The sequence below is a fragment of the Saccopteryx bilineata genome, chromosome 5 (assembly GCF_036850765.1).
Source record: "Saccopteryx bilineata isolate mSacBil1 chromosome 5, mSacBil1_pri_phased_curated, whole genome shotgun sequence".
Classification (NCBI taxonomy): domain Eukaryota; kingdom Metazoa; phylum Chordata; class Mammalia; order Chiroptera; family Emballonuridae; genus Saccopteryx; species Saccopteryx bilineata.
This window is the reverse complement of record NC_089494.1, coordinates 90,920,797-90,935,791: the sequence shown is the minus strand read 5'-3', so window position 1 is coordinate 90,935,791 and position 14,995 is coordinate 90,920,797. Positions and strand designations below refer to the sequence as shown.

The following is a 14,995-nucleotide window of genomic DNA, read 5'->3' as shown; positions in this document are numbered from 1 at the left end:
TTAATAAGTTATATCCAATTTATTTAATAAATTTGAGTTTAATTTGAAATAGAGAACTCTAAATTGACTCTTTACTACATGTCACCTTATAACTGATTCTAGTGCATTTGTGCAATTTCTCTGAGGCTTTTTTTTTTCTTATCTATGAAATGGTAAAAGTAATCTGAATGTGGATTAAAAAAGCTGTGGTACTTTTACACAATGGAATACTACTCAGCCATAAAAATGAATCTTACCTTTTGTAAGGCAATCTTACCTTTTTTGACAGCATTGATGGACCTGGAAAGTATTATGCTAAGTGAAATAAGCCAGTCAGAGAAAGACAAGTGCCACATGATTTCATGTATATGTATAATCAAATGAACAAAATAGACTAATAAAATAGGAAGAGACTCATAGATGCAGGGAACAGATTGACAGCTATCAGAAAGTGGCAGTTGTTGGGCTGGGTGAAAAGGGTAAAGGGACTAAGCAAAGAAAAAAAACTCATAGCCAGACAACAGTATGGTAATCACCAGAGGGAAAGAAGAGTAGGAAGAAGGTAAGGGGGAGATAAATGGTGATAAAACTGACTTGGGGTGGTGAACACACCCAAAAACTATATACTGTTATTAACCAATGTTACCCTATAAATTCAATTAAATTTATAAAAAATTTTAAATCAAGTAAGAATGTATGTGGAAACTATTTATCTTATTAGAGATAACACTGAGGAATACTGACATCTAATTGCCTCCAAGTAATATTTCTTTATAATTGAAGTTTTGATGTTTTTATTCACCAGCCTAATCTTTGTCACCATTCTACATGGTTTCAACATCCTTGCAAATAACTCATCCAACTCCCTGTATGTTTTGACATCCAGTTTTTGGATCTCCTCATTGTTAGTGACCGTTTTTCTATCATTCCAATGATAACTCCCTAGCCACTGTCATCATCAGACACAACTCCCTTCCAATACCTTGAATTCTTATTCATAGATCATAGCTCCTAACCTTGCTCACTTGTATTAATCTCATATATTTTCCAGGAAACAATAGTCCTCCTAATGGTGTCCGTCTTCTAATCTGTTGCTCCTGTCACTTCTTCCTACTCATAGAACTTATTCTAGATTATACTTTCTTCTTAATCCTACTGAAATTCTATTGTTCATTGTCCCAACAACACCCACTAAATTCCCATAACTTCCTTGTTCTTCTTTTCCCTTCACTTTATGCTAAAACTTTGCTTTATTTTTTCAGGGAAATTAGAGCTCTCAGCTGAGAATACCATCACAGTCCAGTGTTTCCTTCTATAAACCCATTAGCTTTTATTTGCCTACCTCAAAAACACAACAATAACAAAGGAAGAGATAATGATGAAATAGAGACAAAGAGTAAAGATAGTGGTAGATAGATGATAAAAAGATAGATGATGGATAGATGAAGGGAAGAGAAAGGAGAGGAGAGGGGAGAAAAAAAAGGAAAAGAAAAAGAAGCAACAACTATGTTTCTCTCAAAGACTAACCCATCTAGCTCACGCTCTGAAACTTCTTTTCACCTTAAAAAAGTATTTTGTCTGTTAAGTTTTCCTCACTTTCTTCTGCATTTTCACTCTTCCTTTCTTACTGCATCATACCTCTCAGTTTATAAATATAATTTATGATCTCTCATCTGAAAGTATAAACAAAATAAAATCCTCTCTTGATTCTGCTTCTGCCTCTAACTACTGCCTTGTTTATTTTTATAGGTAAATGTTTTTAAAGAGTTGCTGTTTTTGCTGCCTCCACATTCTTATTTGCCATTGATCCTTCAAACATATTTATTTATTTATTTATTTTAGAGAGAGGCAGAGAGAGAAATACAGAGAGATAGGAACACTGAATTGTTTCTGTATACGCCCAAACTGGGGATCGAACTGGAAACCTCTGCACTTCTGGGTAACATTCCATTCGAGGCATTATTTTTTATTTTATTTTATCTTATTAATAAAATAGGCTTAATATTTTATTTTATTAGATGCAAAGAGAGGGAGGGAGAGAGAAGGAAGAGTGAAGGGAAGCAGTCATTTGTTGTTCCACTCAGTCAAGCATTCATTGGTTGCTTCCCATGTATGCCCTGACTGGGTATCGAACCCGCAACCTTGCCATTTTGGGAGAGTGCTCTTAACTGATGGAACTAACCATCCAGGGCCAATCCTTCCATTTGACAATTACTCTTTTACTTGCTACATTTGTCTTCCCCATGATACTTAAGTTCAATAAGGGCAAAGACTATGTCCATTTTATGTCCATTTTACTTGTCACTATACAAACAAAACCTAGCACAAATCCTCCAGTTAATAATCACTTGTTGAATACATGAATACCACAGATAGATGGACAGTGTAAGAAAAATGATAGATTCTTATGCAGTCTTGCATTATAAAGCATTTTAGGACTATAGCATCAAAACTTTACCCAAGATTTTAAGCATTTGTTAAAATGGATAGAAGTCATTATATTTGAGAAAGGCTCTTGGGTATATTGCCTATTCTCTGCTCCAGTGCTTCTCAAATTATCTGTGGTGAATTTCTAATCTATGAGACTTTCATAAAATATAATAAAATTAAATTACTAGAATCATAAAATAAAAACAAAAATATAAGCCTATTACTATTAGTTTCAGCAGATGTAAACTTAAGTTACTACAAAAAATTTTAAATGGTTGTCATCAATGTCTATACTAATCTCACTGAAGACAGTTTGAGACCAACACAGGTTTGAAAATCACACTTTGAATAGTGTTGGTTTGCTCCATATCCTTTCATTTGGGATATTGTGTACCTCAAAGCCTTGACTATTCTCTGCTAGAGAAAGAATAGCTGAAAACTGTTAGAAATAAAAGTTATAAGAACCATATAACATTTAGAAATAAATAGCTATAAAACTATCAGAAATTAAATAGGTACAATTAGTCAGAAAACTGAGCACTTCTGCTCATAAATTTATATATTGGAGGGTGGGAAAGAAAAAAAATCTTCCTCAAAATAAGCTTTTTTTTTTTTTTTTTTTTTTTGTTTCCCACACATTTACTGCATTTCAAAGCAGGTGATAGGGAGAAAAGTCAAATGTTACCCTTGGGAGGTTACACAGAACCCAATTTGTTGTTGAGATTTATATTACTAGCTGGATTAGTATAGCCTTTTAATCAAAGTGTTGGATACATTATTTCCATCATTGCTAGTTTCTTTTAATTCTTCTAGCTCACTTTTCTGTCCTAGACTATTTGGCCTTAACGTTTTGTCCCTTATATATTTCCACATCCTCACTTTTAGTATGTCTTTCTTTTTCTTTCTTTCTTTTCTTTTTTTTTTTTTAACTCATTGGGACAGTAAAATGCTACAGCTAGACCTAAGTAGAAAGACAGGAATGACAGTAGCAAAGCATTAATAGGGAGTTTTCTTTCCACCTTGCACATTTAGGGAGAGAAGGATATTAATGAAAGACATGCTAATTATTATCTGCCTTCCTTTGACCTACCAAGGTACCAAGCTTGTTCCCATGTATTATGCTTTACAGCATTGGTATATAAGAAATTCATTAGTTGTGCCACTTCCAGAATGCTCATATTATCAGAGCCCAGGAGATTTTTACAGTAGCTAGAAAACAGCATAAATATTTTTAAATCCTTCATCTAAAGGGAATTCAACAGTTCTCATTTCTACAGGGATTTGGTCATCTTCTTGAAGAAGAAAACTATGGCATGTATTCCTTATACGTGGCTGTTGCTATGTCTGAATATCTTATGGTAGATTTCCTTGCAATATACGCCATGCTACCCAATCTCAAAGGCTAGATCAACTCCAGCTCCACTTTAAAGTTGAAGATTTAAGCTTAGTTCATATCTTTTTGAGCCATATGAGTTTCTAGCATAAAAAAGAAATCCTTTATTTTCTGGGAGCAGTCTGTGACCTTCATTTACCTGTCTCCTCATCCAGGAAACACACGCTTGAATCTCTAGGTTGAACTGGCTTTTCAAGATTCTTCCAACTGGGAATAATTTGCAGTTTAATTGAATTTCTTGCTGGGACTCTGGACTTGAAATTCTAGCATTGGAGTGGCTATCAGGCTAGGTGTCAAGTTTGGGGAATGAGTGATGTTAGCTCAAGTTGTTTAGCACATAATGTTTAATGCTCTGGCAGAACAGAATTCCTTTCATGTTTCATTTGCCTTTCCTCATTGTTCTCTCTAAATCCAGTCTGTACAGTTTGCACTGCGTTAGGGAGGTACTGGATTTGTAGATAAGAAAAAGCGATTCTACAGAATGGGAAGGAAAGAGAGGTAGCTACCTCTGTCTTCTTCTTAAGCCTTGGACTTACCATGAGGTTCAATCACATACGCTCGTATCTTAATAGGTTATTTTTAAATTTTTTAAAAATGCAGAGGACAGAGTGAATACAGATTTAGGAATAAAGCAGATACCAACATACCTACTGTTAATGGATGCTAATATTTCCCATGGGGTTATTTTAACTATTACAGAATATTATAGTGAAGACTTTGACTTGTTCCTCTTTCATACTACAGAAAAATAATTTTCTTCTTTTCTTACATTCATATACTGGGGAATTTGGGTGGTAAGATATAAGGAATATGTTTTCAAGTTTTAGTTCTATTGCTGGTTATTCCAGTTATTCCACTTGCTATGGTTTCACAATTCAAAAATATTGAAGTGATGTAGAGATAAGACAACAGTAGGGCCTGACCCAGGGTATAACAGACATCAAATTCCTGAATGAACTAAAGGTAGTTCTAAAAATACACTCTTCCATTCCAGAAATGTTAGCAGCAACTCTTAATTCTAGCAGCAAATGGAAGGTGTATATTTATTCCTTTGGACAACTCATAAAGTCCAGAGAATTATGTAATATGAGATCTTTTAGATACCTTGAAGACTCAACTTTGGACTTTTTTAAACTGTTGCACAATATCAGTCAAATTCTGCGTAGCATGATTTGAGAACTGGAAATCTTGGAGAGAGTTTAAAGTGCCACAGTGATTGCTAATAACCCTGACAAGTTGTAGAAATGGGCAGATAATTACAGGATGAATTTAATAGAAATAGTGAGTAATGTAGAGGAAGAAAAAAAATAAAATACTATAAACACAAGGGTTTGGCTTTGTGGGATTATTGTGGGAATCAGTAATCCACAAGTAAAACATGAATTAGCCATAATACAGTTGCTTTATTATTTTTACTAGTAAAAGACAAAAAATTTTTAGAGTGCAAGTAGGATTAGCTTGGAAAAAGGCAGTTATGCCCTAGCTACTTGTACAATTATTTATTAAGCACCCATCACACATGCTAAACAGATAAGATAGATCCCTACCTTCAGAGCTTGCTAAAGTGTGGTACATGACAAAGCCAGTATCTTTAATACTGTCTTTTGTTTGTATTCGGTAGTAACTTCGAGTACAGCAAACACTGTGAGCTCCTCGAGATAGGAATATTATTTTCACATTTTGGATCCAACTCCATGCCTAGCACAGGACCTTGTAAACAATCAATTTAGATTAAGGGATAAAAATCAGGTCCTAAATTTTGAAAAAGTAAACAACTGCCTGACCATCAAATATGTAGATCAAAATCTGCAGGTATTTACGAACGTATTACGTGCAGAGCAGTTCTCAACATGATTCTTGTATTAAAAGGAATGGTGGGAATGGATTCAAATTGCACATCGTGATAAGTGCCTTGGATTCCTGACCCGGTGGACAGCCACCCTCTTCAAGCATTTTTTTTCTTTTTAGCTGAAAGATAAAACGCTTAAGCAGAAGCCACTGGGGTGGGATGCACCGCGAAGACTGGTGGCACCGACACACCAGCTCGCGCGCACCGAGCTCGCTCGGGCAGCTCTGCAGACGCAGCCGACCGGCTCCCACCCGAGGCTTCCCGGCGCCCAGTGTCAGAGCGGACGAGGCGTCCCCCCAGAGGAAAGAATGGGCGCCGCACGCGCCCCCCGGAGGAGTCACCCGCGCCCGCCCCGCCTCCAAGTCCTTTTCTTCTTGGGCTTCACTGACCATTCGGGGTGCACTCCAGAGAGGCCTGTGTGGCGCGACTAAGAAGCCAGGTGCCCCCTGTCGCCGCCCGCATCCACCGCCCACCCATTGGAACCCCGTTGCCCAGCAGGCCGAGCAGGCCGGACGCCGAGGCCTCGCGGTAAGAGCCTCTGTCCGCCCCGCCTCCTCGCCCTCCAGCCGGCCCCGCCCCCGCTTGCTACCCCTCCCCTGCTCCCGCCTTGCAAGCTCAACAATCTTCTCGCGCTCCCGGCCCGGCACGCGCGCTTCGCCCCGCAGCAGCTACCGCCACCGCCGCCGCCGCCGTCGCCTCCGCGAAGCCTTTCTCAGCGGTGCCTGCCTTCCAGCCTCGGACCGGAACCGGAAGTTTAGGGGGCGGGGCCGGCGGAGGCCCGGGGACCGAAAACGCGGCCGAGCTTGGAGCCCGGAGCCGGAGCCAGAGCCTGGACCAGAACTTGGCTGCCGCCTGCACCGCCGCCGTCGCCGCCGCCCGTCGCTCCTTCCTCGCGCCGCTGCCGCCTCGGCCGCCACCGCCGCGAGCTCGGCCACCAGTAGTCCGCGGACTTTGGGTGTCCGGGTTGAAGGTCGGTCCGGACGTCGGACCCAGCTCGGTTCCCGGACTGTCCGGGCGGCAGCGGACGCCGCCGCCGCCTCCTCGTCGCCTTAGCCTGGCGTTTTGTTCCGAGAGACCCGAGAGGCGAGCGGAGCTGACAGTGATTTTGACAGTGATTTAAACCTGCTTTTGTTGTTGTTGGCTTTTCGTTGTTTGGTAGTGTGTTGTGCGTGTGTGTGGCGGTTTTTCCTCCGTGGTGCGGTTTTTTTAATTTTTATTGTTGTGCTTTTTTCCCCCCTCTTTTTTCCCCTTTTTTCTTTGCTTTTTTTTTTTTTTTTAACCCCGTGAACGTTTTTTGGTCGGGGCTTCCGAATATGTTTTATGACGGTTGATTTTACACCAGGAGGTTTGTCTCCGAGGAAGACCCAGGGAACTGGATATCTAGCGAGAACTTCCTACGGCTTCCCCGGCGCCTCGGGAAAATGGGAGCTGCTGCAAAGTTGGCGTTTGCCGTCTTTCTTATCTCCTGTTCTTCAGGTAGGTGCTCGGAGCGCGGCGCGGCGGGGCTGCGGCCGCTGCTGCCGCTGCTGGCGGCCGCGGTTGTTGTCGGGGCGGCGAGCTCCAGTGGGGCCGGGGGAGTTTCCCCCCGACCCGAGCCCCTCGGCTGCTTCCCCTGAGGTCTGATCGTGATCTGGAAACCTCCATGAATTTTCCTCGTTTTGAGTTAAGTTGGTAACTGATAAGAGTGACTGCTCTGTTGTTGTGAAAGTGAGAAAGTCATGGTTTTGTGGCCATAACACTGGATGACAGCGCCGGTTGGGTTGCAATTAAGCCGCAGATACCACAAGTGACAATTTATGCAAAGGTTTGAGACCTGAAAGGCGTATTCCAACATGTCATTTAGTGTGGCATCCTCCAAAATAAGATTGGTTTTCTCCTTTTTTTAAATCGTCGTTTAATTAGTGCTTTCGCCAGTGGCTGTCACGGCAGAGATCAAGTCAGTTGCTACTTAATTTTGACCGTGAGAAACAATGGATCATATCAGCAGTTTCATCTGGGTCTCCGTTCACGTTTTCTTCAACTTTAGTGTCCAGCAGCGTTAAAAATAGTTGTAGTTGTTGTTGTTGGAGTATTAACTATAATCCAGTGCAGAAGAGGTGTGCCGCTATGTGTTGGTAATGTGCTGGCTTTCAACCACCATTTATGTGCTCTTTGCTGGCATAGATTTTGCTTACCTACGGAATACTTATCTTAAACGCTTTGTATTGAAGCATTGTTTTCGGGTTAGAATAGCTCATTTGAAATTGTTTATACTGTCGAATACACTATATTCATGAAATATAGGTTTTGGCCCAGTTGTAATCTGGCCCTTTTGTATTTGAAATTTTGTTTTTGTGAGAACGTTCTATGGTTGCAACCAGTGGTTGGAAAACTAGGCTTTTGTATTTGAAATTCTGCAAATGAATAATACATCATCTAGCCCAAAGGTGCGCAAATATACGTAACAGGAGAATTCGATAGATGAACAATTTGAAAGTCGCAACGGATCTATTATAAAATTAAATATTCAGTTACTAGGTTGTGAAATAGAATTATGCGGGGGGGGGGGCTCGACAGGTTTTTTTTGGCCAGGTCTTTATCTCATTTGCTACAGGGAGATTAGAGGGTGGTAGTCTTTTCTTTGTGTACCTCTGTGGGGTGTATGTGGGGTGTGTGTGTGTGTGTGTGTGTGTGTTTGTCCGTCCGCCCCTTCCCCCCCCCTTTAATAGAATCTTGTAATGTATAGAATTTTGCTGAATGGTACATTTCCTTGTGGTTAATAAATGGATAAAGTCTAGTCTTGTGTCTGTAGTGGTATTGATCAGTTCCGGGTGGGCTGCGTGTGTTGTGAAATGGCGATCATTGCCAGAGCTTAACCAAAAGAATCATGTCTGTTTAAATGGAAGAAGGTGCATGCTTAAGGCAGGTTGACAGTTCTTTTTGTGCACGGTTTGGGGAGGAAGATAAACAATGCTGTCCCTGAAATGAATGAATACCTTGATAACATTAAACCTCTTGCTTTTGTGACATGTGTTAACCATGAGGTTTTTATTTTTCCTGTAATATGTACTCTTTTTCCTCTGCCCTGAAATGATCTGGTTGGTGAACGAACTCCTCTTGTTCAAATCCTTCTTTCTGATCTGTTGCCCTTGAGGAGGAGGGGCATCATGGCTACTGACCAAAGAATTGTGGACATTATTCCTCCCAGGCTCACCTGAGTCACACTAATTGGTGAAGGAAGTTATTCTTGAGTAGTCTCAAGGTATTTCTTCTTATGGAAGAGCAGGCTGCCACTACAGATCTTACAGCTTCCTCTGCTTGGTTTGGGAGAAAAAAAAGATTGAGCATTAGTTTCTTGTACGATTATTTTTGCTGAGCCAGGAGGTTAAAAGCTAAAATTTTGAAATTTATTGTTGTAGAGCATATAGTCTACTTACAATAAACTAATATTAAATATTGTTACATAGTTTTTAAAATAAACATTCTTAGTTGAACTTAAAGTCTATTGAACTAGGTCTGTTGAAGGTAATTGAAATAATCTTTAAGACTTTAACCCATATTTACACATGAAGATTTTTAGAACTTAAAATGTCTGCTTTTTAAAGGGGTTTTTGTTGTGAATCAGATACACTCAAAAGATTATTATGTTTCTGTTCCAAATTGATTTTTCAATGTAATTTGTAATCTGACATGAGGATGGCATTCCCCCCCCCCCCCCCCCCCCGGATATATGAACATTTTAAATCAAATGGTAAATACTAGTAAGGAACAATTTTATTTCAGGTATTTAGGATAGTTGTTTACTGTTTTCTTTAGTATTTTGTGGATTTTTATTTTCCAGTTTCCATTCCATGGTATGCTTACTGCAAACTGATTACACAGATTGTTACTGTAGGGTATGGCCAAACTGTATACTTTCTTCCTCTCATTCCAGGGGAAATATTTTTGAGTTTTGTTGCCATCCAGAAATGTCTATGGATTCTCTTCATTTGATTTTTATATTTTTCATTCTTGTTATTCTTCCTCAGATTTTGTTTTAATCAGAAACCTACTTAGTTTTTTTAAACATTGTAGTTAATTTGTACCTTTTCCCACAATTTGTTATAATGTGAATATGAGTTTAATACTTAACTCTAGTTCGTAGTTTTATCTTACCTAAAGTGATGCAGCTATTGTACTATTTGAGTTGCACTGAAAAAGTTGAGCATTCCTTTGGATTGTGTGGGAGCTGGAGTAGTCTGGTTCAGGTATTAGATGAAATAAGAAGTGGAAATAAAGTATGTGCATCTTCTTCAGTTCAGTTAGGCAGTACTGGGCGCATTTCTGTAAGTTTCTGTGTGGTTGGAGGGGGAATTGGCAGTGCAGTGACTCTTCTGGGACTCTTCTAAACTTACAGATATTAAATGTGTTGTTTTCTAAAAGGTAGAATCTCTTAGATGTAGTCTGTGATTGAATTTAAATATAATATTTTGGAACATCAAGAGCAGAAGAGAAACAATTTCCCCCAACCCCTGCTGCCACCTCCCCCCTTATTCATTTTTAATTTTTTTTTGTTTATAAGAAGCCAGTAGTTCTCAAGCTTGAGTGACTTTTGTTCTCAGCCCCCCCCAATACCTCCCCCAGGGGCATTTGAAGACATTTTTGGTTTTGATTGTCCAAACTATAGGGAAGGAGGGGAGCGTGTGCTACTGGCATCTAGTGGGTAGAGGGCAAGGATGCTGCTAATCATGGTATAATACACTGCACAGCCTTCCACAACAAAGAATTACCTGGCTCAGAGTGTCAGTAATGTTGAGGTTGAGAAGTCCTACTTTAAATTTTTAATTTTTAAAAGCATTAGTATATTAATAAAGGGCTTTGCTCCTCCCTGTTATCTAAATTTTACCAGTATGTGGTATTGGTGATCTACAGGTGACCTTGTATTAAGAGTTTTAATCTTTTCACTATCTTTTAAAATTAGAATGATTAGAGAAACACTATAGGTTTATACATTATTTCATCCTATTATACTTTACTAAAAATATTTGCTGTTATGAATAAACTCTCTCCAATCATTTGTTATGATGGAGTGCTCATGAAGATTGCATATTCATCAATATGATGAATGATTGGTCAAGTATCTAGTTTAATTATATTTGCTTTTGATCCAGTAGTTTATTTGCCGTAATAATCAACTTTAAGGATGTTTTCTTTTATCTTGACTAAATTCACTACCTGGGTGGTGTGGTGGCATCAGGGTGTGTGTGTTTGTGTGTTTAACATGGTGCCAGAAAGTTTTATAAGTTTCATATGGAAGAAATATGTCCACTATTACATGTTTCCTGAATGGTTCAAAGTGTAAATTTAGTTGTTTTTTTAAAGATACTCCTTTTGTTTAGCTAACTTTAATCTCAAGAAACTTTTAAAGTGATTTCTTAATTACATAAATTTTTTGAGACTCATTAGCAGAATTTTGGTTACCATTATGCTTAGACTATTTACTATGTAATATTTTATGATTTATTGTAGACCCTTGTCCTTCTTAAGATTAAAATTTGACCATAATTAATTAGTGCTTACTTTATTTTGATATCTTATTTTAAGGAAGTTAACTCAGCTAGCCAGGATAAGAATTACAGTGAAACTCTTAAAATAAGTAGCATTATACTGGTGAGAGGAAAAATTCTGAAGTCACTCCCACAAAAGGTATGCAAAGAAGCCTCCCATTGTTTTTGTAATACACCTCCCATTTGTACCTCTGATACTACTGACGTTTCACCCTTCGGTCTATCAGAATCACTGTTTAATGAGAAGTAAAGCATAACTAAACCAAATATGAGATTTTAGTAATCTCTAAATTGTCCCTTCAGGGGTCGTCAAACTTTTTATAAAAACCGCCCACTTTTGCAGGGCTGGTCAAGGTTGACCAGGGCCTGGTCCCTACCGCCCACTAGTGGGCGGTCCAGCTTTCAGGGTGGGCCAATCGCAGCGCTGTTTGGTTGCACGGTAGGGACCAGGTTGACCAGCACTGCGCAACCTACCGCGCAACCAAACAGCGCTGCGATTGGCCCACCATGAAAGCTGGACCGCCCACTAGTGGGCGGTAGGGACCAGGTTGACCAGCCCTGCAAAAGTGGGCGGTTTTTATAAAGAGTTTGAAGACCCCTGCTAGATTCTAAAACTGTTTTGTTTCTTATTTTTGTAAGTGTTCTTATTTCTCATCTATAGTGTCTTATAAATCTGTGATTAAAATTATTCTTTTCTGGCCCTGGCCGATTGGCTCAGCGGTAGAGCGTCGGCCTGGCGTGCGGGGGACCCGGGTTCGATTCCCGGCCAGGGCACATAGGAGAAGCGCCCATTTGCTCCCCCCCCCCTTCCTCTCTGTCTCTCTCTTCCCCTCCCGCAGCCAAGGCTCCATTGGAGCAAAGATGGCCCGGGCGCTGGGGATTGTTCCTTGGCCTCTGCCCCAGGAGCTAGAGTGGCTCTGGTCATGGCAGAGCATCGCCCCCTGGTGGGCAGAGCATCGCCCCTGGTGGACGTGCCGGGTGGATCCCCGTCAGGCGCATGCGGGAGTCTGTCTGTCTCTCCCCGTTTCCAGCTTCAGAAAAATACAAAAAAAAAAAAAATTATTCTTTTCATGCTCTCTTACATTGCCATTTGTCATGGTAGCCCTTAGATAGTTAGGAAAGATTAGCAGTGCTTGATATTGGAATCACTAATATTCTTTCACTTTTAATCCATATTCTATAACTCATTATTTCTTCCATTTCCTTTAATTATAGTTCCCTTTCCACTTTCCTCCCTTCTTTGTTTGCTCTCTTTCCCCTCTCTTCCTTCTGTAGTTTCTTATACTGTATATAGGCTGCCAATTTAGGAACCCACTTACTGCTTAACATCAAGGATGGCTCAAAGAGGGCTACTCCATGGTTTAAATGAAAACAGAATTTAGAATGCTTGAGAGTTGACATGATAATCTTTTCCACTGTTCTTTCATTTGTTGGTTTCTGGAATAACACACACACACACACACACACACACACACACACACAGGAATAGTGTTACTATCTTGAAATCAAATGGCTTTATTGACCTTTAGATTGCTTTGTCTCTTAATATTCTCATTTTCTTTAACTTTTGCTGCTTTCAAAAAGTCTACCTCTTGTTAATGATCATTCATTGTCTCTTTAAACCAAATTTGACCAGACCAGAGGGTATATTTACTGCCACAGCTAGGACCACATTAGACTTCCTCTGTGGTAAATTTAATTCTGTTAGGTTATAATAGTCATGTCTAGACAGAACATTGATTTTAAATTGACTATTGAATATGAAAGTTCCAGAAATAGTATATAGAGGAAGGAAGAGTAGTCAAGGTAGGGTACTATAGAGAGCAATTTACTTCCCTCATTCTCCAGCTAGATTTCTGCAGTCACTTTCAGATAGATACTGAATGTGTCTATTGGTCAGGTTTTGTTTAAAAAAGGGACCTCAAAGGAATGTGTTGTTTTCTCTGTGGTTGGGTTATTTATACTGTTAGAATGGTGGGCTTAACGGAAAAAAACTGGGAGGTTCTTATGGATACTGGACAGGAATGTGGTTCTGGTAGTAATTAGACTTGGGTTCTGGTCTAGTGCATCATCATTTTTCTTACCTGAATTATTGTAGTGCCTTTCTAGCTAAGACTAGCTAGTTCCTTTTATTACCTCCTCATTTAGTCCATCCACATAGCTGCTAGATTGACCTCATTAAAAATAAAGCTGAATATGTCACTCCTGTTTAAAACCTTTCACTGATTGTGAGTCACTTTTAGCATAAAATCTAACATCTTAGAATGGCACACAGAGTCCTTTATCATTTGGTTCCTGCATGTTTTCTCTAACCTCCTGGGATAGTGGGTAAGAGTAGGCTTTGAGATTAGACTTCCTCAGTTTACATGTTCTACTTCCTGGCTTCTCCCCTTTAAACCTTGGGCAGATCACTTCACCTTTTGTGCTTGTTTTGTTATCTACAAAATGGGTATATTAATAGTGTCTACCTCAGAGAGTGGTTTGAAGATTAAATGTCACATTAAGTGCTAGGTATTCTGCTGTGGCTCCTCTTCGGCATAAGTCCTATATTCCAGCTCTACACACTCAACTACTCAACTTGCTGTTTCCTGAATGGGTTATCCTTTATTGCAGTGGTTCTCAACCTTTCTAATGCCGTGACCCCGCAATACAGTTCCTCATGTTGCGGTGACCCCAAACCAAAAAATAATTTTGGTGGCTACTTCATAACTGTAATTTTGCTACAGTTATGATTCGGAATGTAAATACCTGATATGCATTATATATTTTCCGATGGCTTTAGGCGACCCCGCCGGCGTCGCGACCCACAGGTTGAGAACCGCTGCTTTATTGTATAGCAGTGTGGCACTTTCCTACATTATTTCTTCCTCCTTTATTTGGCTAACTACTTGCTTTTAAGACTGAGAAGTATCACCTCTTCAGAAACATTTTCTCTGCCACTAAATCCAGATTGAGTTAGTTGTTTTATGTTTTTATATGCTTTATAAATTACTTTGATTCCAGTAATTATTGCAAATATTTACTTGCCTATATACACTGTAGACTATGAACTCTTTGAAGACATCTCTTTTTTCATAGACCCAGACCTAAAACCTGGCACACAGTATGTGCTCAACAAATGTTTACTATAGTGAATTTCTTCATCTCTTGGTCTGAGTTATTTATGTATTAAAGTGGTAAACTTGGAAGGAGACTTGACTTGGGGTGGTGAACACACAATGTGATATACAGATGATGTATTACAGAATTGTGCACCTAAAACTTGTGTAATTTATTAATTGATGATGTATTACAGGATTGTACACCTAAAACCTGTGTAATTTTATTAACCAATGTTACTCTAATATAGTCAAGTAAAAAATTTAAAAATATGAAGCGGTAAACTTGGATTAGGTCAGTGGTAGACAGCCTGGTCCCTACCACCCACTAGTGGGCGTTCCAGCTTTCATGGTGGGCGATAGCAGAGCAACCAAGTTGTTTTATAAAGATTTATTCTGCCAAATTTAGCGAAAATCCGACATAAAGTACTTGGTAAGTAATTATTATTATATGCTTTAACTTGCTGTAACTCTGCTTTATAAATTTTATAAAGTAAAGTTACTTCCCTACTTTATAAATCACCATTACTGTGGAACCAGTGGGTGGTTAGAAAATTTTACTACTAACAGAGATACAGAAGTAGGTGGTAGGTATAAAAAGGTTGACTACCCCTGGATTAGATGATTTCGGAACTTGTTTTCTACTCTAAAAGCTTTATGATTCTTTAATGTTAGAGTTTAATAGTGACATTTTATTAAGAAAAAATGATTTTGCTTTTTT

The 14,995-nt window shown here is 39.4% G+C and overlaps 1 protein-coding gene across 2 annotated transcripts in view; it reads left to right on the top strand.

Moving 5' to 3' along the window:
* The first annotated feature begins 6,286 nt into the window (after positions 1 to 6,286).
* ACVR2A (activin A receptor type 2A) overlaps positions 6,287 to 14,995 on the top strand; it is a 113,269-nt gene continuing 104,560 nt past the window's right edge. The window contains exon 1 of one of the 2 annotated variants that reach the window (XM_066279427.1): positions 6,287 to 7,127. In XM_066279427.1, the coding sequence (XP_066135524.1) occupies positions 7,073 to 7,127 (55 nt within the window). In that variant the 5' untranslated portion in view covers positions 6,287 to 7,072. The remainder of the gene's footprint in view (positions 7,128 to 14,995) is intronic. The other variant, XM_066279428.1, reaches the window with a different exon arrangement.